Here is a 24,896-nt window from a genome sequence, read left to right as displayed (position 1 = left end):
TAATCACTTCGCAGTGGCCCCACCTCCTAATACGGTCACCTTCGGGTTAGGATTTTAAGGTAGGACTTTTGGTGGGACACAAACATTTACACAATAACTTGTCTAAAACAACACACCTGTATTCTTTTAGTTCTGGAGGTCAGAATCTGAAATCAAGTTATAGGCAGGGCCATGCTCCCTCCAGATGTACTGTCCGAGAATCAGTTTCCTTGCCTTTTCCAGCTTCCATAGCTGCATTCTTTGGCTTGTGGCCCCTTCTTCCACCCTCAAAGCCAACACCATAGCATGCTGCATCAGTGGTCACATTGCCTTCTGCTGTAGTCAAGGCTTCCTCTGCCTTCTTCTCCTGAGGATTAAATATGATTACACTCAGGGCCCCACCTGGGGGGGATAATCTCCCCGCCCAAAATCTCATCTGCAAAGAAAGACCCTTTGCATACAAAGCCACATTCACAGGTTCCAGGTACTGCTTTCCCCTGGTATCTGAAAGTAGAGTGTTCCTATGCAAGCTTTCATAAGCAGATTTGGCATAAAGCATTGAAGCAAACGCCTAAGGGCATACCTTGCAAAGGGATGCACAAAATAAATGGAGATAAATCACAGATACTTTTAGACCTATGGCAACTTGATGCTGAGATGCTGAGTCTAGTTCCCAGGAAGGAGCTTGGGGGTGCCACTCTCACCTCCTGTGTGGGCTGCCTGTATAACAGCTCGCTGCAAAATAAATGCTGAACGATATTTTCGCTTTTCACTTTTTTTTTCATAAAAGCAAAAATCCTCTTCGGATTTCTTTTGATTAATGGAAGCAGGTACCAATGCAGGTCTTTTGTAAAAGCACTAAGTGGCATAAAGTGGATTTTAAAAAGTAGGGTGAAACTTGTATTATGACTCCAGTATCTCTGGAGGCCATTATACAGCCTCCACAAACAGCAGTATGTGGAACACATACAAATGCAGAACCTCGGACCCCACGCGAGGCCTACTGCTTCAAGAATCTGCATTTTAGCAAGATCATCGTGTGATTCACCTGCACACAAAAATTTGAGAAGCGTGGTTGTATGGGATCCTACCCTAGGATTCTCCAATAATTGAGTCCACGTCAAAGACAGATTGAAAGGAATATTTTCCCTTGGATCCTTTTCAGGTGGCAGTGGGTGATCAGAAGACCAGTCATTTTCCTGAACACCATGAATAGGGCTCATATAAATGATAGTAGTCTCCAGAATTCTCAACGAAGCCACAAACCCTAAGCACCAGGATGCCAGGTGCCCTGATTCTTTCTGCTAGTTTTGCACAAGGCCTGCCATTGTGTCATACGTACGTACCATAGTTGCTTCTAAAAGCTACGTAAAGGTGAACGATAGAAACTTAAGTGACTGCCTGGCAAATATGAGTTTTACTATCCCAAACAAGTTTTCTTGGTCTGATAAGTCAGGAATCAGGGTGGGTAGCTTTCTCAATGTGATGCATACTTAAGGCAATTTTGGTCACTTTCTGCTGGTACTTAAGCCGGAGGGAAGGAAAAATAGTTACTGACTGCAGACCCCAATATTATGCTCCTCCATATGTATGCCATAAGGGACAGAGGTTAGCGCTTTTTCAAAAGTTAATTTCCTAGAAGGCAAGCAGAAAAGAGCTAGTTAATTAAAATGAAATTAAAAACGGTTTCTGGGACTCAGCAATGACTAAAATCTCTGAATAATGACAAAGTTTGAAAAACTAAGAAAGGCATGGTCAAATGCCCTAACAGGCCACAGGAGGGCAGCAGTGCTAATACTATAAAGGTGGACCACTTCATTCTAGGGTAACCTTTTCTGGATGGATGAGCCTGGAAATGACGAAAGCAATGCAGCTTAGAAGACAAAAAAAAATATGTGTACGCTCTCTCAATTTTGCATTGTTTCTGAAAGTCAATAGACTATGTTAAATCCTACTCTTGAGTACAAATATATAAAATGTTTAATATGCAAAAATATTCATTCTTGGTTACAATATTGTCAGCAATTACTAAGTTTTAGAATACCAGAGTTGCCTATTTTCCTTAAACCTAGAACATTCTTGAACAATTTAAACTCCTGCCTACCTCAGCTGTCTTCAGAATTCTTGTAGAGGACTTTTATTGTTAGTCACCTTAAAAGCTCTCCCTGTTTATTTTATGCCAATTTAAAAAATATACTATAGTCTCAAGTTAGAAGACAAAATTTGATAAAATGCATTCTTTAGTTATAGTCAAACTAATTTTCATCCAGTGTTGATATTAGAAAGATTGCTTTTTGTTTGTTTTTGTTTTGTTTTTAAACCACAGATAGCCTCTTTTGGTGAGGCAGGCAATAAGACCTTAATTCAAGTTTTAGATATTTTCTGATTTCTTTATAGGCTGAATTACAAAACCATGATTTTATTCTGTAAGTGTAAGCATTCACCTTATGTCTTTATAAGTTCATGTGTAGAAGTGGACTCTGAGAGTGGAGGACCACTAATGCAGAGGTTCTCACACTTAGCTGCATATTAGAATTACTTGCCCAGGCCACACCCCAGGTCAATGACATGACAAATTTTTGGGGCGTGGGACCCAGGCATCAGTAAAAGTCTCCAGGGGATTCCAGTGTGCAGCCATGGTTCAGAAACATGTTATGCTTTCATGGTTGGGACTTGGGTTTTTCATTAGCCACACCCACGCATTAAAGTGATGTGGAAGATATGTCTTCTCCCACACACATGGATACAGATACTTGAATGTGGTGAACTCAAGGCCAGGAAATAATGAAGGCTGAGAGCTGGGCAGAAATCAGGAAGTTCTGCACAGAATGGTCTCTGTGAGCTGGGCCCTGGAAGATGCCCAGGATCAGACAAGACCAGAGGCACTTCAGCCAATAGTGAACCAGGAATACAGCAGAGAGCACAGGACAGATTGTCTGGCTTGACTGAGAGCAGGTTATCTGAACTGTTGCAGAAAGAGAAGGCTTGGGAAGAAAAGTTGGGAATTAACTGTAGAAAGCTTTCAAGTATCTATCATGAAATGGACTTTATGCTGTGGGTAACAGAGGTAGGACTGAGCACCTTTGAGCAGGGGAGGCACGTGACCGCTGCGGAGGGGAGAAGCCTGGACATGTTTAAGTTAAGGCTCTGAGATGGGAGGGGCAGGAGTGGTGATTGTTGGAGGGGAATGCTTACAGAAGGTGGGCCCCGATTAGAAGCGTACTCCGATTTGAGATAAAACACACTGGAAATAAATGCATTATCACAAATGAAACTTCTCCATAATGACATTTTATTTTTTTAATAGATCTGAAGGTCCAATTCTCAAAATGCAGTTTTAAGAAACCTTTAAATTCAAATACACTTTTCCTTCTCTCATTTAAATAAACATTTCTAGAGAAAAATGGTATCCCCATATATTTAATTGACAAATTATTTGACAAACAGAACATAATTTATATGTACACACATATTTCAATCTTACATGTAAATATATTAAATTAGAAAAACTAATTTTGAAGTGGAAACTATACTATGAAAGTCAATTTATTTTGGTAAGCATAATAATCTTTGGTTGAAAACACTTCTTTGAGGGTTTTAAAAATATGTACTAGAGCCACCCCCTTGCTTCTAAGCAAGTGCTAGATTCTCGAAAATTATGTGGAAAAGGGTACAGCAAAACTTCAACTCTATATTTATCTCAGAATTCCTGAATTTATTCTCCTCAAATTTATCTTCCTAAAGTGCCTCATCAGAGACTACAAAGGGAAGGACCACTTACATGGCCTTACAAACATGTCCTTAGGGAGTAAAACAATATTTACTCTGGTTCACTCTTGATTCTTTATTCATATATTTCTAAGGCAACGTTTCTTTGGCCCAATTTGTGCTACTAACTATAAAAGTGTGAAACAGAACATGTAAAAATGTAATTGGAGTTAGAGAGACAGTCCCTCCTCTTTGGCCGCTGGCTCATTTGAAGGAGGCGCTGCCTGGTGTGAGGACAGAGAAGAGGGCTGGGATCCGTCCCACCTGAGCGTCAACAGCTACCTTTGCTGTTTCCTCTTCCTGTCCCTTTGCATGACCTACAGCAAATCCACAGAGTTAAGTTTGCTTTTCTGAAATATGGGGCTTCATTTTTACTCTGCCCTTTGCAGATGAGGTGAGACTCAGATTCTGATGCAACTTGAGGTTATCTGATGAATTTATTCCCTACAAAACTGCCTACATTCAGATGACATGTTTAAAGTAAGACACCTCTTTATTCAGGTGGGGAGAGAAAAACAGAATTTAGAGTGGATTCTAATTCTCTTAAAGAGTGGAATTCTTTTTAAGAAAACTACAAGCCCACAGTGTTCACTTTGTCCTGAGCTGGCATTCCTGCTATGGGTGTTAGAGCCCTCTAACTTTGTACAAAAGCATGCAACTGATGCTGAATTCTTCTGGATTTCTTAGACTGGTTTACTGTTATTAAAAGGGGCGAAGAACAAATGCCAGAAATAAACTTTATAGCGTTTCTAAATCACCAAGAGGTTACAAATTTTTAAAAATAGTATTTTAACCTATTAACTGTAAGAGTATTTTCCGGTAATATTCTTAGTTAAGGAAATCAAACTTTTATAATAAACAATATATAATGCATATTTTGGGACTGTTGAAGAATGAATCTTAAGAGTTGGCAATCATCTTTGAACAGAAAAGATTTCAAAATCACTTTCTTTACAAATGAAATGTAATGTCATTTTGAATTATATTTCTCTGAGTTTGGAAATTTTATAGAAAAACTATTTCCCCACCTTAACACTAGTGGGGATACTGTGTTGACTTGCCCTATAAATACAAGCGTTATTTAAGGAAAAACAAGCAAGATATTCAAACACAAATTCATACACATTTCAAAGAAGCATTAAAGGATGGTGACTATACTTAAGCCACATTAAAATGTTAGCACTATGGCTTAACAGTTCCATTCCTGACAATGTAAGAAACTAGCAAATAATTTTTATAGATTTTTTTTTCTTTCAGTATTGAGATATAACTGACATATAACACTGCATAAGTTTAAGGTGTACAGCATGATTTGATCATGTATATATCGCAAAATGATTACACGGTAAATTTAGTTAACATCCATCACTTCACGAACCTAGAAAAAATTTTTTTTCTTCCATGTGATTAGAAGTGTTAAGATCCACTTTCTTAGCAACTTGCCAATATACAATACAGTGTTACTAACTGTAGTCACTACGCTGTACATTACATCCCAGTACCTTTTTATCTTATAATTGGAAGTTTATATTTTCTGACCGCCTTTACTCAACCACCACCCCCAGCCCACCACCTCTGATGAAGGCAAATCTGATTTCTTTTTCTATAAGCTTGGTTATTTGGATTACACATATAAGTGAGATTATGATCTTGTCTTTCTTTATATGACTTATTCACCCAGCATAATGCCCTCAAGGTCCATCTGTATTGTCTCAAATGGTAGGATTTCCTTCATTTTCATGGCTGAATGATACATGGGTTTGTGGAAACCATTTAGTTCATGTACTCTGATGGAGTGGTTGCCTTATCCTGGTAAGCGCTGTATGTAGCAATACCTTCTTTCCTACGAAGCAAGGTAAGAAAATAGGGTCAGAGGTGAACATAATTAAGTACATAAATTAAATTCCAGAAGCCCATTTAGAACATGGACAAATAAAAAAAAACTATATACTAGTAAGAGTCACTGAACTAGGAATTAAATGATTCTTTTAAAATAATTCCAATGTTCAGCCAATCTCACTCTAGAAACCCTTCTTCTATTGCTGTATTATAGTTTTGATTCCCTCCAAGACAAGAAATAGAGCAGTTGCATATATTTAGTAAATATTCCCTTATCTTAATTTAGGGCTAATGGGGAAGACTACAGAGAAACACACATTTTCCTAATATTGCAATTTAAAATCTAACTCTGAGATGAAACCTTTAAACAGCTAATGATTCCAGCAGCGTTCAAGATCAGTGAGTAATGCCTCATTTACCCCTCACAGTCAAGGAAAATCATGTGTTCTGGTTGGAGAGTCTCCTAAGTAACTAAAACTCACATAACACTTTTTTTTTTTGGTAACAACAGACATCTTTCTAAACTCTGTTATTCAAGTCCAGTGTTTTCCAAAGAAATATAATGCGAGTCACACAGGTAATTTTGAATTTTCTAGAAGCCACATCAAAAAAAGGATAAGCAGGAAACTTAGTTTTAACATATTTTACTTAACCTGATATCCACGGATTGTACATTTCTTTGCACTAAGTCTTTGAATCTGGTGTGTAGTGTGCACTGAAGCTCACCTTAAGTAGGATGAGCCACTTTTGACGTCCTCGGCAGCCACTCAGGGCTACTGACTCTGGAGCTGGAAAACGCAGTTCCAGTCTCTGCTTAGGAAACTGACTACAATAGACAGACTACAACCAAATGGGGACCAGTCGGTTGTTTACAGTATGCCTGCCCCATGAAAGAGCTAACCGTGTTAATTCTGGAGACTTTCATATTTATCTTGGTGGGGGAGGCTTCACGATGAACCAGCACTGTCACAGCACAATACTTGTTATATAGCAGTTTCCTCAGGACTATTCTGGAGAGTGATTCAATACTTAGGCCTATCCTGAATCCTCTAAGACCACTATATTTTACTAGTTTTTGAGGTCAGTACTTTTTTTTTTCTTTCCTGTAGTAGTGAAATGCTTTTCTTTAAGTAGAATTTTAAATAGAAATCCAATATATGAGAAGGATAAATAAGCATTAATATAAAATTTTTCTTTTTTTTCTTTTTTTTTTTCAGCAACACCCCTCAGGTTTCGGGACCTTGGTTACCCGACGAGGGACTGAACCCATGCCCCCTGCAATGGAAGTGCGGAGTCCTAACTACTGGACCACCAGGGAAGTCCCTGCATTAATGTAAACTTAAAGAAACATTAATTTCATATAACAACACAGCTATTTGAAGATGATTAAAATGTGAAAGTGAATTATTGTACTAATTACAGTTATGTCATATTACCTTCAGCATTCATTAAGTTAACTTCAAGTGTTTACAGACAACTTGAAGCTCACAGCCCATCTGAAAACTACTTTCCTGGTTGGCTTTAGCCTCAAAGGAATCCTAAGAGAACCAAGCAGATACCTAGGGCTGGGTAGGCCCACAGTGCCATTCTAGTTGGTATGTTTTGTCTTCCCCTTTGCCCCTGTGATCAAAGTCACCCCTTTGCTTTTACTAAGAAATTGCCCTTCTTATTGGCCATTGTAGAATCTGCTCCCAAACTCATGACTGTAACCTAGGGTAGCGCCTCACATTATAAGTGGTGGGAAACATAACTCCTCTTTTCCTGGCCATGCAGACACACATTCTGGCACAAAAGGAGGAACTTCCAATTCATTTCATTCAGAGACAGAAGGTAGAGGGGGTTAAATGACTTAAGGCAATGCATTTCATAATTTTCCAAAATCTGAGGATTTTTTGTTGTTGGTGGTTTCTCTTTTATATGTTAAAAATATCCTGGCCAAGGGAAACAGATAAATGCCTTTAAAGAATTAATATTTACAAGTGGAAATTGAATTTCTTTACAAAATTAAGTGAAATGTATTTTGGTTTCTGTCGAAAAACCAAAATGAACTTAAAATGAACACATTCTGTGATTATTTCCCATTGGGCTAAAAAATTCCCCCAGCTTTGGATTCATAGCTGCTAGAAGGTAGAGCAGCTAGACAGTCTGATGAAAGGACAAGAGGGACGTTACTCTGTTGGCGCCTATATCAAAGCAAGAGCCTGTCAATGCACGTTCTTTTACACTAAAACAGGGAAGGTAGGAGAAAACATCAATAATCTAGCAAAGGGAACAGGAATTCAAATGTTCTTTTGGATGTCTACTGCCCACTTATCTTAGTTCAGTTTATCAATATCTAAATATTCATTGAATATTTTTCAGAAGAAAGGACATCTCTAAAAAGAAACGCAACAGAGAGCAGATACGTTTTCATGATAAAAGCAAACCTTCCTCTCATCTTTTCTCAGAGAGAAATAAAATTTACTTGTCTGTGGCTCTCACCAGTTAGGGTGTGCTGAACAAAGGAAGGGAACAGGGATGAATAAAATAGTGACGTCAAACCAAAAGGAAGCAAGAGCGGCATAAAAATGGGATAAAATCAATGATAGAGGAGAAGGGAAGTAAAGCTGACAATTAGGTTCATAAATTATGGCTCTCCTGATTCTCATTAGGAACTTGAAACAGGAATTTGGTGCAAGAAGCTACTTTACCTTTGAAGTCTTACAGATCATCCAGCAGATAAACAGATTCTAAACTTGTGTGCAATCTGTTTACCTCTGAAACCTCTTCGCCTGAAGTGAATAATGTAAACTCTCTTTCACAGAATAAGATTGTATGAGGAGAAATGGTCCTGGTCTCTAGCACGTTAGATTTTGAGGCAATACACAGAGCATGTATTAATTCCATGTAATACTGTCTCAGAAATCGATTTTATGACATCATACATTTTCAGATGGATCTTTTGCATCGAGGACAGTTTCTTCCTGTGGCACAATTGTTTTCACCTGAGGGAAGATCTCTGTAAAACTTATTACATGACTTCCCATTTTTCTAGGATGGCTCTAAATTTTTTAAATATGCTCTCTCAACTGTTACAACATCTTTGTTATTTACTAGTTTTTGTTTAAAATTTTTTAAAGCCTTTGTTCAATGCTCAAGAATTTGAGAACCAGGTAGAAAAATGCTCAAGTTAATTTGACCATTCAAGTTTTTACCGATGTCATTGTACTCCCCACCACCTGAACTGGATTCACCATTTATATTATATCCAAAAAAGCTTCAGTAATATTAATGTAAGCAGACAGCTTAAAAATTACAGTTACTGGATCAGTCATTATTAATATAACATGAAAATATTTTAAAATTACAACAAATAATAAATATCCTTAATGGAAAAAAAGAAAAAGTACTCAGTCACTGTTACTAAAATACATAAATTATTGCAATAATTCTAATGAACTTAAAAAACTCTCACTTATCCAGTGATGATTTAACCCGAGTAGAGAAAATCATGCATTTATGAAAAAAATATTCACAACAAATAATTGAAAACATTAATGTAAACAAAAGGTATCTGTTTTTTGGAACCACACAGTCAGGACATGCAAGACAGGACTCAAGCAACAGCAAAGGAGAGGCAAGGGCTATGGATTCCAAGGCTGGAAAGTTTGCCTGAAGAGTTAGTTAAGAAAGGAGACTGCAAGGGAAAAGGAAGGAGGGTGTAGATGGAGCCCATCAGACCAACTGGGATCCTATTCTATTCTTAGTTGAGAGCTAAGAAACAGGAAACTATAACAGAGTACTTTAACCCTGTGGCCATATTTCATCATAATTTAATGGTCTTAAAAATGACTCCTTATACTATTTTCATGCTTTGGTATAAATATTGTAGCAGGGTAATTGTGTTCCCAAATTATCATAAATACAAGTTTATATCAAATCCATTTTGTATCAAGTTTTAACAGCAAATGTGTGTTTTTTTATTTTAGTTTTGGCCGCGCCACGAGGCTTGCAGGTTCTTAGTTCCCCAACCAGGGATTGAACTCCAGCCCACAGCAGTGAAAGTGCTGAGTCCTATCCACTGGACCACCAGGGAACTCCCATTAACAGCAATTCTGGATTACTGTGCCTGGTATCCTGCTTCCAGAGTTATCCCTAGGAATAGAGAAGCAACTGCATATATTTTACAGTCTTGTAAAGGAGTTTCTAAAGCAACAAAAGCAATTTGGGGGGGAAAATATGGACATTAAACAATGCAAAGAATATAATAAAAATATTTACCTTTTTAAAAGAAAGGCAAACTAAAGCTAGGTATCACTTCACATTCTTTTAAAGAAGCATACACATAAATGAGGAGTCTTTAAAAAATCCAATAATCTTAAACAGGTAAAACACTTCCCAATAAGCTTGATGGTGTTTCTTCAAGTTAAAGAGCATGGGCACATCAGGAATGGTCTACACCCTGGTTTCTCAAAGTGTAGTCCAGGCCCAGCAGCATCATCACTTGGGAACGCATTAGAAATGGGATCTCAGATCTCTAACGCTACTGAAACTTTAAGCTGGGGGATACGATGCTCAGATAATTGTTTGGCTTTAAAAGACTCATTAACTGGTAGCTAGAGAGAGTTTTTGGTTAATACTTGTTAGGGAACCTTATTTTGGTGTAGTGATGTTTTAAACAAAGAAGGAGAGTGAGGAGCAGAAAGCTATTTTGTTTTGCTTTCTTTAGAGGTTATTTCTAGATAAACCTTTTAGACTTGTCAAATATTTCACTGATAGTACTTCCTTCTCAGATTGCTGTGTACATGTAATTTAAAAAATATACTGCTGATAGAGAAATCAAATATGCATACTATGTGTTCTACAAATATAAGATTTAAGATTCAAATGAAGGCACTGTGGATATTTTTAAAAGATAACCAAGAAATATAAAAAGAGTTTTAGCTCTTTATGAGTGACGAATGTACTTTTATTATGTAGTCCAAACCCAGTGATTAATATAAAAGGAATATATATCATAAAGCCATGAATACCAATTGTTTTTAATTATTAGTTTGATTTCAAAGCTATTTCCAAAGTAATAGGGGGAAAAAAATCACTAAAAGTCAGAAATATCAAAGCACCTAATCTTGCTCTATGCTCCAGTTTTATTCTAAGTCTTTCATTAGATTTTAAATTATTTCATTAAAATTTAAGATGATGTTTAAAAACTCTATTCTCCTTAGAAGATATGTATTTGTACCTTTTTTTTCAATTTTAAGTCCCCCCCTTATTTCATTTTTATAGATAAAAAGACAGAGTTCATAAAGTGCCTTATAAATCTTACCCTCTCAGCAACTTTTAGTTTAACCCAATCAGTTTTACCGCGACCTAGTAAATTAAGAGAACATAAGAGGGAAATCAAATAGTGTTGCTTAAAATTCCCCAGTTTAACTTGTATAAATAACAAATCTAAAAGAAAGCAAACTGGGTATCTGAATGAGCCATCTATGTAGCTTCTTACTACTACCTAAGTTATACAGACAACTGAAAACTTTCACCATAAAAATTACAGTGGCTACAGCTGTCAAAGTCTCCACAGTGAACCATTTTATAATATTTAATCTTGGCCATTAGTCCAATCTAGGAAGTTGGGTACACCTAGGATAGAGAAAGCCCCAAAACGGTCCATGATTTACTACAGCACTTAAACCTCAAATCCCACAGAAATTTTTCTTACATCATAATTAGCTGAAGCAACCTGCACAGATTACTCTTGTTGCAATGATATTGAAAGCAGCTGAAAACATTTTTAGTAAAGAAATGTAATTCAGACAACACACTCATGCAGGTGCATTTTTTGAAAAAATAACATGCAATACAGACTACAAACAAAAACTGCACAAAACTATGTCAACTGTGAGAAGGACCAATAAATTAAAAAACATGGTTTAATTTACCCTTTCTTCTTTTTGCAAAAAGAGAAGCAGATGCCGCAGACAACTACTCCAACGCCAAAAACTACAAGAAATCAGGAAACAAATGATATGTAACTGTGAAAAATCATTGCCAAGATTCAAAATCTAGCAGAAGAAATAAATGATGGTCAGATTTCCATGGCTAGAAAATGTTATCTTATTTAAGCACATATACATTTACATTCCCTCTGGACTCTTCAGTATCAATCCAGTTCTTTGCATTAAACAGTACAGAGTAAGTCAGAGAAGAGTCCTTGATTAATTGAGAAAATTACCCAAAGCATATTTGGTATGCAAACTCATATGAGCAATGATCTTGAAACAACTTGTATTATTTAAGGTTTGTTAGTAACTGGACATGTAGAATACAAAGGAATAGACAAACACTAATACAAGGTAGTGTATTATATAAAAGGTCAGGTTTTTCCTGTTTTACTTAATTTCAAGGTATAAAGCCACAGAAATTGAAAAATCTTTTAAAAAACGATTGCACTTCTTCAGAGTAATGTCTTGATTTAATTGGTATCAAAGTTTGGGATACGTACGTGCACCAATGACAATTGCAACAATGATTCCTGCACCTGAGAAAAAATGAAAACAGTTTGGGAGATAAATACCTAGGGGTCTCCAGGTAGCAGCTGCATTTTAATTTGATCAGATCATCTATAACTACAAAGAAAAAATTATCAATCTAGTTTTAGCATGACTGCTAGTGCTTCCAGGTTATTTTCATCACAGAACCCTTCTAATCACATTCCAGGGTTAGGACACACCTTGTGAAACTCCTAACAGGAGCCTCACTTTTCATTGTTGTATGCTGTAGCTACCACACCAGGTTATTTAGTAAAGGTAACTAAGACAATTAGAATTTACTAGTTTAGAGGAAAATCATTTTAGAAATGTAGTAGCCCACTATAGTTCGTTTAGTTCAACATTCAGTCTTTTATTACTTATGATTTTGTTAGAAATTTAACATATATTTTTTCCCTAAGTGGGTCTGTAGAATAAGTCATAAATAGAGTGCTATTAATCTATCATATAGACGTTATTTGCAGAGTCTTCACAAACAATACATCATTGTATCATCACAGCTCCTATTCCCCTTTCCCCCCAGATTAAGACTACAAGGAGATTTGCTCTAAGAATGTAAAGGGAACACCAGGGCACATGGATAAAACCTATGCACAGAAACGTAAACATGCATTTTTGACTATCCAGAGAGCAATAAATAATACTACCAAATCTTAATTCTTAGAAATGTTTGTCAGTAGTACCTCTGCTTCTAAACTGCCATTACTTTTATTATCTATAACTCATAGCATAAAATGTCATGTTCAGCTCTGTTCGTTTTATTTCATAAATATTATCAAGTGTAAGCATCTTGAGATGGTACTGGATTCACTTGACACAGTGGCAATTTGACCAGTTTTCAGAGGGAAAACATAACAAGCCTAAAGTACATTTTATAAAAAGATTAACCTTACTAGTCTAAAGTAAAGTAATAGCTATTTTTCATTTCCTTACCAGTAAATCTTTATATTTCATTTAACTGTCACAACTATACTTCATCAAGTTCTTTAACACATATGTGTGAACTATGTGAGCCAACATTAAGTGTGCTACCCCAGCTTGATATAGAAAAACTAACCCAACTAGTAGTACTTTAAGGCTTGTACATACAAGGTACCAGTAGAAGGATAATTTATCTAAAAATTGCCATTACATAGTAACACTATCACATGGAAAACAAGCTATGTTTTATATATATTAAACTACATATAACTGTATTATTTAAGAAAGTAAACTTATCATGCTAGGAAGCCTAAATTGGGGAACCTCTTAAAAACTGTATTACCCACATGTGCCTATACATAGTACCACTTATATTTGTCATGGTATCTTCACCTTTAAAATTACTTAAAATGTACAATTTTACAATTACACATTGAACAATTATCACCAATTTGTGACATGTTGTCTCTTTTCTAACTACAGATAACGGTAATATTTCCATGTTGAAAACTAGGGCCTCATGATGCAGGGTTATTAACAACCAAAATAATACCTAAACTCTCAGCATCTTTAGGTGGTGTTTCATCACTGGGACTGGGATATCCTAGTAAAAAAGAAAAAAATGGAAGTAAAAAAAAGAAGGAGAAAAAACAATAAAGCTTAAAGTCCTCTAAATTCATAGGTTTTGATTTTTTGACTTTGTACAAAAACCCTTATAATTTCATTTTCCTTATGTAAACTATATTAACGTTTCTCATTAAAAGTAGTATCAAAATATTATAAATTTATATTCAGTATCAAAGCATTCTTCTTCCTGTCCAGTAACATTTCCTGGGACAATATTCTGTGGTACAGCAAACAAATTAATCATTAGTGTGTTGTCAGAATTATCCTATGGATTCAATGTGATTATACTTAAAACTAAAATTAAGAAAACAATCCCTAGGCTTCCCTGGTGGCGCAGTGGTTGAGAATCTGCCTGCTAATGCAGGGGACACGGGTTTGAGCCCTGGTCTGGGAAGATCCCACATGCCGCAGAGCAACTAGGCCCGTGAGCCACAACTACTGAGCCTGCACGTCTGGAGCCTGTGCTCCACAACAAGAGAGGCCACGATAGTGAGAGGCCTGTGCACCGTGATGAAGAGTAGCCCCCACTTGCCGCAACTAGAGAAAGCCCTCGCACAGAAATGAAGACCCAACACAGCCAAAAATAAATAAATAAATAAATCAAAAAAAAAAAAAAAAAAAGAGAACCATTATCTTGTGGTAACATCCTACTGATTATTTAAAAAAAAGAAAAGAAAAAAAAAAGAAAACAATCCCATTTACAATCAAATCAAAAAGAACAAAATACCAAGAAATAAGTAGGTAAAAGACCTATATTCAGAAAACTATAAGACACTGATGAAAGAAATTGAAGACAACACAGATGGAAAGATATACTGTGCTTGGACTGGAAGAATTAATATTGTTAAAATGACCATACACCCCAAGGTAATCTACAGATCCAATGCAATCCCTATCAAAATACTAGAAAAAAATAATTCTAAAATTTGTATGGAAACAAAAAGATCCCGAATAGCCAAAACAATCTTAAGAAAGAATAACAAAGCTAGAGGTATCACACATCCTGACTTAAAACTATGCTACAAAGCTAAAATAATCAAAACAGTATGGTCCTAGCACAAAAACAGACACATAGAACAATGGAACAGAAGAGAGAGCACAGAAGTAAACCCACACCTATATGGAAAATTATCTACAACAAAGGAGACAAGAAAACATAATGGGGAAGAGACAGCCTCTTCAATAAATGGTGTTGGGAAAATTGTACAGCAACATGAAAAAGAATCAAACTGAACTACTTGCTCACAAAATATACAAAAATAAACTCAAAATGGATTAAAGATTTAAATTTAAGACCTGAAAGCATAAAACTTGTAGAAGAAAACATAGCAAATACCCTTTTTTTACTTTAGCCTTAGCAATATTTTTTTGGATGTCTCCTCAGGCAAGGGAAACAAAAGTAAAAAAACCAAATGGGACTACATCAAGCTAAAAAACTTTTACACAGCAAAGAAAACTATCAACAAAAAGAAAGGCTACCTATGAATAGGAGAAGATATTTGCAAACAATATATCTGACAAGGGGTTAATATCCAAAATATACAAAGAACACATACAACTCAACATCAAAAAAAAACAAAGAACCCAGTTTAAAAATAGGTAGAAGACCTGAATAGACATTTTTCCAAAGAAGTCATACAGATTGCCAACAGGCACATGAAAGATGCTCAACATCATTACTCATCAGGAAGTACAAATCAAAAGCACAATGATATATCACCTCACACCTGTCAGAATGGCTATCATCAAAAAGACAACAAATAACAAATACCAGTAGGGATGTAGAGAAAAGGGAACCCCTGTGTACTGTTAGTGGGAATGTAAATTGGTGCAGCCACTATTGAAAACAGTATGGAGATTCCTCAAAAAATTAAAAATGGAACTACCATACAAGCCAACACTGGGTATTTACCCTAAGAAAATGAAAACACTTATTCAAAAAGTATATGCACCCCTATGTTCACTGGCACATTATTTATAATAGCCAAGATATGGAAGCAAACTAAGTGCCCATCCATAGATGAATGTTACTTTGTTAAAGTTTCCTTCTATTACAAATTGGATCCTAAATTGGTTTTAAGCCCCCCTGTACACACGCACTACATCTTCTTTATCCATAAATAAATATATATACACACACACATTCACACATACAGTGGAATAAAAAAAGAATGAAATCTTGCCAACTGTGACAACATGGATAGACCTAGAGGGTATTATGCTAAGTGAAGCAAGTCAGACAGAGAAAGACAAATACTATATGATTTCACTCATATGTGGAATCTAACAAAACAAATAAACATAACTAAACAGAAAGAGAGTCATACATAGAACAAACAGGTGGCTGCCAGGAGGAGAGGATTCGAGGTACGGGGAGGAGAGAAATAGATGAGGGAGATTAGGAGGTAAAAACTTTCAGTTACTGAATAAATGAGTCATGGGTATGAAATGTAAGGTATGGGGAATATAGTCAATAGTTATGTAATATCTTTGTATGGTGACAGATGGTAACTAGACTTACCATGGTGATCATTTTGAAATGTATGAAAATATTAATTATGTTGTATACCAGGAACTAACATAGTGCTGTAGATCAGTTATACTTCAAAAACAAACAAACAAACAAACTCATAGAAAGAGATCAGATTTGTGGTTAAGAGAGTCAGAGGGTGGGAGGAAAGGGGAATTGCATGAAGGCAGTCAAAAGGTGCAATCTTCTAGTTATAAGATAAATAAGTACTAGGGATGTAATGCACAACATGATAAATATAACTAACACTGCTGTATGTTATGTAAGAAAGTTGTTAAGAGAGTAAACTCTACGAGTTCTCATCACAAGGAAAAAATTTTTTTTCTATTTCCTCAATTTTGTAGTATATAAGATGACAGATGTTCACTGAACTTACTGTGGTAATCATTTCATGATGTATGCAAGCCAAATCATTATGACGTAAAATGTAAATTTTATACAGTGCCCTATGTCAGTTATATCTCAACAGAACAAAAAAACTAAAAGGTACAGGAGGGCTTAAAAACAATTTAGAATCTGATATGTAATAGAAGGAAACTTTAACATAATAAAGACCATTTATAAAAAATCCATAGCTAACATCATATTCAATGGTGAAAAACTGTAAGTATTTCCCTTAAGATAAGAAACAACCCAGGATGCCTGCATTTGCCATTTCTATTCAACATAACACTGGAAGTTCTAGACAGAGCAATTAGGCAAGTAAAAGAAATAAAAAGCGTCCAAATTGGGTAAGAAGAAATAAATGATCTCTGTTCCAGATGACATGATCTTATAAAAGGACAACTCTAAACATTACACACACATACACACACACACACACACACACACACCTGATAGAATAAAAGAATTCAGCAAAGTTGGCTGCAGGCTACAAAATCAACAAACAAAAATCAGTTGCATTTCTATACATGAGCAATGAACAATCCAAAAAGGAAATTAAGGAAACAATTCCATTTACAATGTATCAAAAAGAATAAAATACTTGGGAATAAACTAACCAAGGAAGTGCAACATTCATACAGTGAAAACTACAAAACATTGCTGAAAAAAAATTAAAGACATAAATAAATGGAAAGACATCCTGTGTTCATGGATTGGAAGACTTAATATTATTAAGATGTTAACACTACACAAAGCAATCTACATTTTAAATGCAACCCCATCACCATCTTGAAAATCCATTTTGCAGAAATAGAAAAATCAAACCTATAATTCATAGGGAATCAAGGGACTAGCAATAGTCAAGCAAAATCTTGAAAAAGAAGAGCAAAGTTGAGAGGGCTCATACTTCCTGGTTCCAAAACATACTAAAAAGCTACAATAATCAAAACAGAGTGGTACTGGCATAGAAACAAACACACAGACTAATGGAATAGAGCAGAAAGCCCAGAAATAAAACCTTGCTTATATAGTTAAATGACTGTCAACAGGGTGCTAAGAACATTCAATGGGGAAAAATGGGGAAAGGACAATCTCTTCAACAAATGGTTCTTGGAAAACTGATATCCACATGCAAAATAGTGAAGTTGGACACTTACATCATATACAAAAATTAATTCAAAAAAGATCATAGAACTAAACTTCAGAGCTAAAACTGTAAGATGCTTAGAAGAAAACATAGAGGACAATCTTCATGATATTGGATCTGGCAATGATTTCTTGTATATCACACCAAAAATACAGGCAACAAAAGAACAAATAGATAAATTGGACTTTACCAAAATTAAAAACCTTTGTGCTTCAAATGACACTACCAACAGAGTGAAAAGGCAATACACAGAATGGGAGAAAACATCTTCAAATAATGTATCTGATAAGAGATTAATATCCAAAATACATAATGAACTCCTAAAACTCAACAACAACAAAAAACCAATTCAAAAATAGGCAACGGACTTGAGTAGACATTTCTCCAAAGAAGATCTATAAGAGACCAATAAGCACATGAAAAGATGATCAATTACTAATCATTAGGGAAATTAAAAAAAAGAAAACCACAATGAGATACTACTTTACATGTATAAGGATGGCTATTATCAAAAAACAGAAAAATAAGTGTTGACAAAGAGGTGGAGAAATTAGAACCTATGTGTATCACTGGTTAGAATGTAAAATGGTGCAGCCACTGAGGAAGAAACTAAGTTTGTTCCTCAAAAAGGGAAACACAGAATTACCATATAACCCAATGTGTTATTCAGAATAGCCAAAAGGTGGAAACAACCCAAGTGGCTATCAACAAACGAATGGATAAACAAAATATGGTATATACAAATAATGCAATATTATTCACCCATAAAAGGGAATACAGTTCTGCTACATGTTACAAGAGGGACAAACCTTGAAAACATCATGCTAAGTGAAATAAGTCAGAAGTGATTCTACTTCTTGACCTAGAATAGTCAAATCCATAGAGATAGAAAGTAGAATATTGGTTACCAGGGCTGAGGGGAGGGTTATTATTAAATGGATACAATCTTTCATTTTGAGATGATGAAAGAGTTGTGATGATAGCTAGTAGTGATGTACTTAATGCCACTGAAATGTATACTTAAAATGGTTGAAATAGTCAAAAAAAAATTTATCTAGAAAAATTAACATAGAAAATAGCCTGAACATTTCTGAAAAGGATGTCTTCTGCCAGATATTAAAACATATCCTAGTACCACCATCAAGAAATCGACTTAGTGGGGGCACAGGAATGGACAGAGATCAAGGGAACAGAGAGAAGACTAGAACACCTATGACTTTATTTAATGTATGATAAAAATTGGCACTTCAAAACAGCTGTAGGTAGAGAAGACAACTTACTCAACAAATGGTTCTACTTAGCCATTAGATGGGGTGGGTGGAATGGAGATGAACCTAATCTCATTCCACATACCACAATGAATTTCAGATAAAACAACGATGTAATGCAAATAATACAATCAGGATGTATGGTTAAGATGTTCATATAATTTCAGCATGGGGAAGTCCTGAAGCTTTTATAAGAAGGATACACAGTCATAACCATTAGGGAAAAGATCAATACACCCAGCTAGCTACCTATCAATGTAAAATACACATGTAAATGACCACTGATAGGAGAATAGCTAAATATGGTATATATTAAAGTCATCATTAAAAAGGATGGGAGTAAATCTAAAAACAATCCCAATTCAAGACATTAAATGGAAAAAGTGAAAGTTTCAGAAAAATATGAGCAGCATAATGCCATTTTTGGTTAAGAAAAAAAAAAAAGCCAAAATATGTATAAGTACACATAAAAAGATGTTGATGTACAGAAATAAAAAGATACCCTAAACTATTAAGTGATGATTCAGGAAATGGACTAGAGAAAGAGGAGGAGAAGTAATCTTTTACTCTGTATGCTTTCATAATGTTTGAAATTTTACAAATTCATATTCATATACTATTTATGTAATTAAAAGTTATAAAAAGCAATATATATACCCAATAATATAAAATTTTAAAAGAAAACTGACTAGTAAATATAAGGAAAAAAAAAAAAAACCTAGAAAAAAAAGTTCATTTTAAACAGGCTTTGATGAGTTCTGACAAATCAACAAGAAATATTTTAGAAACCAAATAGAAAAATGAAAAAAGGACATGAATAAATAACTGTAGATGAAAAAAGCTCAGCTTCATTGATAATTAAATAAATGCAAATTAATATGTGACATCATTTTTCACTCATCACCCTAAAAAGTTCTAAGCAATATATGTAGAATAAAGAACTCCTGAACCTGGATGACTTGATCCCAGAGTCGTAGTTGGATGAGTAGGCTTGGAATCTGGAAAAATAAACTTGATTCAATTCTCCAGACTTATCAATACAAAATTATGGATTTACTTTTGATTTTTTAAAAAGATTATTTCTCAAATTGAATTATTTCTCAAAGTGAAAAATACACATACTTCCTAAACTTTGCAATTCTGCTTCTGTGAAGTTAACCTAAAATATATATTTACACAAGTACATACGAATGTATCCATAAGAATGTTCACTATGGCTTTGTATTATATAATGGAAATCCTAGAAGTTAACTAATAATAAACCATAAAAATATGTGTTCAGAATAAAGATATGAATCTTTAAAAAAATACCATCCAATAGTATCCTATTACATAATTTGTATCCTTTTCTTTTCCACTTAATATTTTGCCCACATTTTTTCATATTCGCATAATCAGATCTACCTTATCACCATTATATGTCACTAATGATCCTTTTCATACTCTCTAACTGATGATAAAAAATGATTGACAGTCTCATGAGGAGTTTGGATTTTTGATATTTAAAAAAAAAATCCCTGTAATTTACCTACTTTATAAATTTGTCCTCACAATTCTCTCTTCTTCAAACACTAAACTGTATCAGTGTTTTATAAATCCTTTATAAAATGCTTATGGTCAATTCTTTCAAAAGAGCCTATCAACAAACATAGTATACCACAGTGCATAGTCCCAATAGGACCATGTGAGTAAACAAGGATGGGTCAATATCATCCACCAAAAAAAACATCTTTTTACCCCCAAAACTTCACAGCCCTCACCAAGGTACTCAAGGAGATTACTGGATACCAAGTTTACAGGAATTATAAAAAGGTGTTCTAATTACCATGTTAACATGAAAAATTCCCCTCAGTCCTTAAAATATTAGGACAATAGGAAGTAAACAAATTAAAAGCCAGTAGATAACATTTGTTTGAGTCATTAAACAATGGGACACTGGAACCTATAGAAATGATGTTACTTTAGTGAGCAGAGCCACACTGGGACCCTGAGTGCAGTCTGCCCAGGCTAATGCTCTTCCTCTCTTCCTCTTGTCTCTTGCTTCTGATGCAACCAAAGAGAAGAAGCCAGAGATAGCAGCCCTGAAATCAGGAAGATAATTCCTTCCACCATATCAAAATAGTCTCTCAAGTCTTAGGCAGAGCAGCTAATCAGTAGTCCCTGCAGAACCAAACTGGTCACGGTCTGGGAAAAGAAACATAGTCCTAGATCCAGAAGATACCCTGTAAAGGTGTCAACAGATCACTTTTAAAATGAATAAATTATCAATGTCGATGACACAGAAAACATACATGTTAAAAAACAGACGCCATGGACCTTCCTCTGCATTAATATTAATTTGAGTTATGCTGTAATGCATACAAGCTACCTTTAAGAGCTTTCTAGATACCAGGCACTGTGCTAAGTGCTTTAAATGGATCCCATTTTAAATTTACTATCACTCAGTAAGGAAGGTTTTAAATCATCCACCAAAAAAAAATCTTTTAATCATTTTACATGTAAGTAAACATGTTTAAAGTTTACTTAACTTGCCACCTGCTTATATCTGCAGACTACTGCAAATAATTTTTTTTTAAATTTTATTTATTTATTTATGGCTTTGTTGGGTCTTCGTTTCCATGCTAGGGCTTTCTCTAGTTGTGGCAAGCGAGGGCCACTCTTCATCGTGGTGCGCGGGCCTCTCACTATCAAGGCCTCTCTTGTTGCGGAGCACAAGCTCCAGACATGCAGGCTCAGTAATTGTGGCTCACGGGCCCAGTTGCTCCGCGGCATGTGGGATCTTCCCAGACCAGGGCTAGAACCCGTGTCCCCTGCATTGGCAGGCAGACTCTCAACCACTGCGCCACCAGGGAAGCCCTGCAAATAATTTTAAAGTCACTAAATGTAACAACTAAAATGGCTGTTATTATGTTCTTCTTCCTTTCATTCCTAAAATTGATGAATGAGTATAAAGCATAGGAATTTAAAAGATTTTAAAAAAAATCACAAGGAATGTAAAAGATTTTGAAATATATAAGCAGGAAGTTACTAGACCTGAGACACTGGGAATTGGAGGTTGGGAACTGGGAGGAGTTGACACTGGAAAACAAAAAAAGTGTAGATTGGATCAAACACTTGGGAGATACTGCTGGCATTTTCACCAGGAATTTAAAAGACTTTTGAAAAAATATATGCAGGTAGTTACTAAACCTGAGGCACTGGAAATTGGAGGCTGGGTACTAGGAGTAGTTGACTCTGGAAAACAAAATGATGTAGACTGAATAAAAAACTTGGGCATTATTATTTTCTTTTCATTAATATGAATTATGCCTTTCACTCTTATTTAGGTAAAACTTCCTATGCTTCAATTTACTCTGAAAAATGACTGCTATTCATTTTTACATGTAAAAAATGCTAAACAAGAGAAATTTATAACGTGTGTGATGTACATGAAATGCTAAGACCCTATAAAGACATACAAAATCGCAACAGCAGATTTCTTTGTGAATTTGAAGTCATACAACTATCATAGAAATGAATACAAGACAGTTAAATACGAAAATTGTTTCTTTTCTATTATTCTGTATCATTGATATTTAATCTCAAAGAAAAAAAAAAACAAAGAAAAACGACAATATTTATACCTTTAGTACATGTTGGTATCTCAGGCTCCCAAGTACTGTTCGCACTACAGACAATTTTGTTGCTGCCATTAAGCTTAAAACCCTCGTTGCATCTATATACAATCGTCGCTTTGTAGTAAAATTTTGGTCCGAGTCCTGAGACTATCACTCCATTTTCAACGTATGGATATACACATTTGACCACTGAAAAACGGAGAAATTCCAGAATTAATGGAAAGCTGCTTTCACACAGGACCAGAAAAACTAGTGCAAAGTAATAATTTCCAGTGGAAAGAAAGAGGAAAGGAATGAAAAGATGTTAATTGAAAAAAAAAAAAAAAAAAGACTTTGTGCATTTGAATTCCAGGTGAACAGATCTGGAGAAATCTAATAACCTTTTCCCACCTAAAACAGGCTGTCATTATAGTTTATTTGCTTTCCTACATTTTCTTTCCATTATTGACAAGTTTTGAGAAAGGTCTGAGTACCAGACACAAATTCAGGGTAAGTTCAAAAGAAACTTTCAATGCTCTTTAGCTCTAGGATTTTTTTAAGATCATGCTGACACTAACTGCGGTACCCTGCTCTTTTAGAAAGGCAGCAAAAACTTTTCTTAGAAGGTAATATTTGAGCTCAAATTTAAAAGTTGAAAAGAAGCTAGCCATGCCAAGATATGAAAAAGAAAGTTCTCAGGTGACAACAACACACAGGAACTGGGATGTTCAAGAAGTACAAAGGCCAGTGGAGTTAGGGCAGTGTTTTCCAAACATTCTGGACTGTAACCCAGAGATCAAGAAATACATTTTGGGCTTCCCTGGTGGCGCAGCGGTTGAGAATCTGCCTGCCAATGCAGGGGACACAGGTTCAAGCCCTGGTCTGGGAAGATCCCACATGCTGCGGAGCAACTAGGCCCGTGAGCCACAACTACTGAGCCTGTGCGTCTGGAGCTTGTGCTCCGCAACGGGAGAGGCCGCCATAGTGAGAGGCCCGCGCACCGCGATGAAGAGTGGCCCTCGCTTGCCACAACTAGAGAAAGCCCTCGCACAGAAACACAGCCAAAAAAAAAAATCTATATATATATATATAGATATATATATATAAAAATAATAAAAAATTTAAAAAAAAAAGAAATACATTTTACATTGTAAACCAGTATATAAACAAACAGGCCTGAGATAACATTAAAAGTTACTACTTAGCCCTCAGACCAGTGTACTCTGATATTTCCCATTCTACTCTACTTCTTAAAAAGTAAAATACTCATTCTGACCCTCTAGGATTCAGGATCCATTAATGGGTTTGACAGAATTTAGGAAAAAACAAAATCAAGAAACACTGGGCTGGGCAGTGAGTTCAAGAGAATATCTTATGAGATTAAATCTGAGTAATAGTTGAGGGCCAGATAATACACTGCCTTTTAAACCAGAAGAGTGTCCTTTCTCCTTTCTTTTGGGTCTGAATTTCCATCAGGTATTATTTCTCTTCAGCCAGGAGAACTTCCTTATCAATTCTTATAGTCCAGGTTGGCTAATGACAAATTCTCTTAGCTTTTGTTTATCTGAAACTGTTTTTATTTCACCTTCAGTTCTGAAAGATTTCTCTTTGACAGAGAATTCTAGGCTGTTTTTTCTTTCAGCACATTAGCAGAAATTATTGCCTTGTAGTTTCAACAGTTCCTTAACAAAAGTCAGCTGTCACGTCATTCTTACTTTGGGGTGAGGAGAGGGAGGATGTAATATGTTTGTGTTTTGTTTTTTGTTTTTCCCTCTCACTGGCTACTTTTTCTTTTGTTCTCAGTAGTTTTACCATGTTGTGTTTAGTTTAGTGGCGGTTTCTTGGTAAATTTTTGAAATTTATTCTGCTAGGGTCAGTGAATTTCCCAGACCTGTGGGGTTGTTGTTTTGGATCAAATTTAGATAATTTTTGGCCAGTATTTATTGAAATGATTTTCTATATTTTCCTCTCTCCTCTCTTCTGAAACTCCAGTTACATGTATGTTTGACTCTTTGCTTTTTCTCCCAAAGGTCTTTCTCTCTGTTTCTTATTTTAATCTTTCTTTTCAAATCATGGTGGATTTCTATTGCTCTGTCACTGATATTTTTCACTGTTGGGCCAATATGTTCTTAATTGTACCTAATGATTTTCTTCTAAGTTAGGTTTACTAGATAACAAAGTACATACAGTAAATCTCACCCTTTTAAGTGTACAGCTGTATTAGTTTTGATCAATTCAAATAATCATGTAATTACCTGCACAATAACAAAAGTTCCATTATCTCCAAATACTTCCTCATGCCACTTTGTA

The 24,896-nt window shown here is 35.4% G+C and overlaps 2 protein-coding genes across 8 annotated transcripts in view; one reads left to right on the top strand and one right to left on the bottom strand.

Annotated features, from left to right (window-relative positions):
- Positions 1-7,022, top strand: part of LOC309647585 (uncharacterized protein) — a 74,632-nt gene extending 67,610 nt beyond the window's left edge. Inside the window, exon 8 of the mRNA XM_082435022.1 lies at positions 6,804-7,022. The gene's annotated coding sequence lies outside the window, so the exon portion shown is untranslated. The remainder of the gene's footprint in view (positions 1-6,803) is intronic.
- LOC309647379 (membrane cofactor protein-like) overlaps positions 3,239-24,896 on the bottom strand; it is a 212,086-nt gene continuing 190,428 nt past the window's right edge. For 2 of the 7 annotated variants that reach the window (XM_082434713.1, XM_082434712.1), the window contains exons 6-13: positions 22,614-22,796; positions 22,180-22,224; positions 22,024-22,068; positions 19,941-19,988; positions 13,588-13,638; positions 12,068-12,103; positions 11,505-11,565; positions 3,239-5,590 (exon numbers count right to left, since the gene is read on the bottom strand). In XM_082434713.1, the coding sequence (XP_082290839.1) occupies positions 5,521-5,590; positions 11,505-11,565; positions 12,068-12,103; positions 13,588-13,638; positions 19,941-19,988; positions 22,024-22,068; positions 22,180-22,224; positions 22,614-22,796 (539 nt within the window). In that variant the 3' untranslated portion in view covers positions 3,239-5,520. Of the gene's footprint in view, positions 5,591-10,891; positions 10,936-11,504; positions 11,566-12,067; positions 12,104-13,587; positions 13,639-19,940; positions 19,989-22,023; positions 22,069-22,179; positions 22,225-22,613; positions 22,797-24,896 lie in introns of all 7 variants that reach the window. The other 5 variants (XM_082434715.1, XM_082434714.1, XM_082434718.1 and 2 more) reach the window with 5 other exon arrangements.

The sequence above is a fragment of the Balaenoptera physalus genome (genome assembly GCF_965194825.1).
Source record: "Balaenoptera physalus genome assembly, chromosome: 1".
NCBI classification, from domain to species: domain Eukaryota; kingdom Metazoa; phylum Chordata; class Mammalia; order Artiodactyla; family Balaenopteridae; genus Balaenoptera; species Balaenoptera physalus.
Note: the sequence above shows the minus strand (reverse complement) of the source record. Positions and strands in the feature narration are given on the sequence as shown.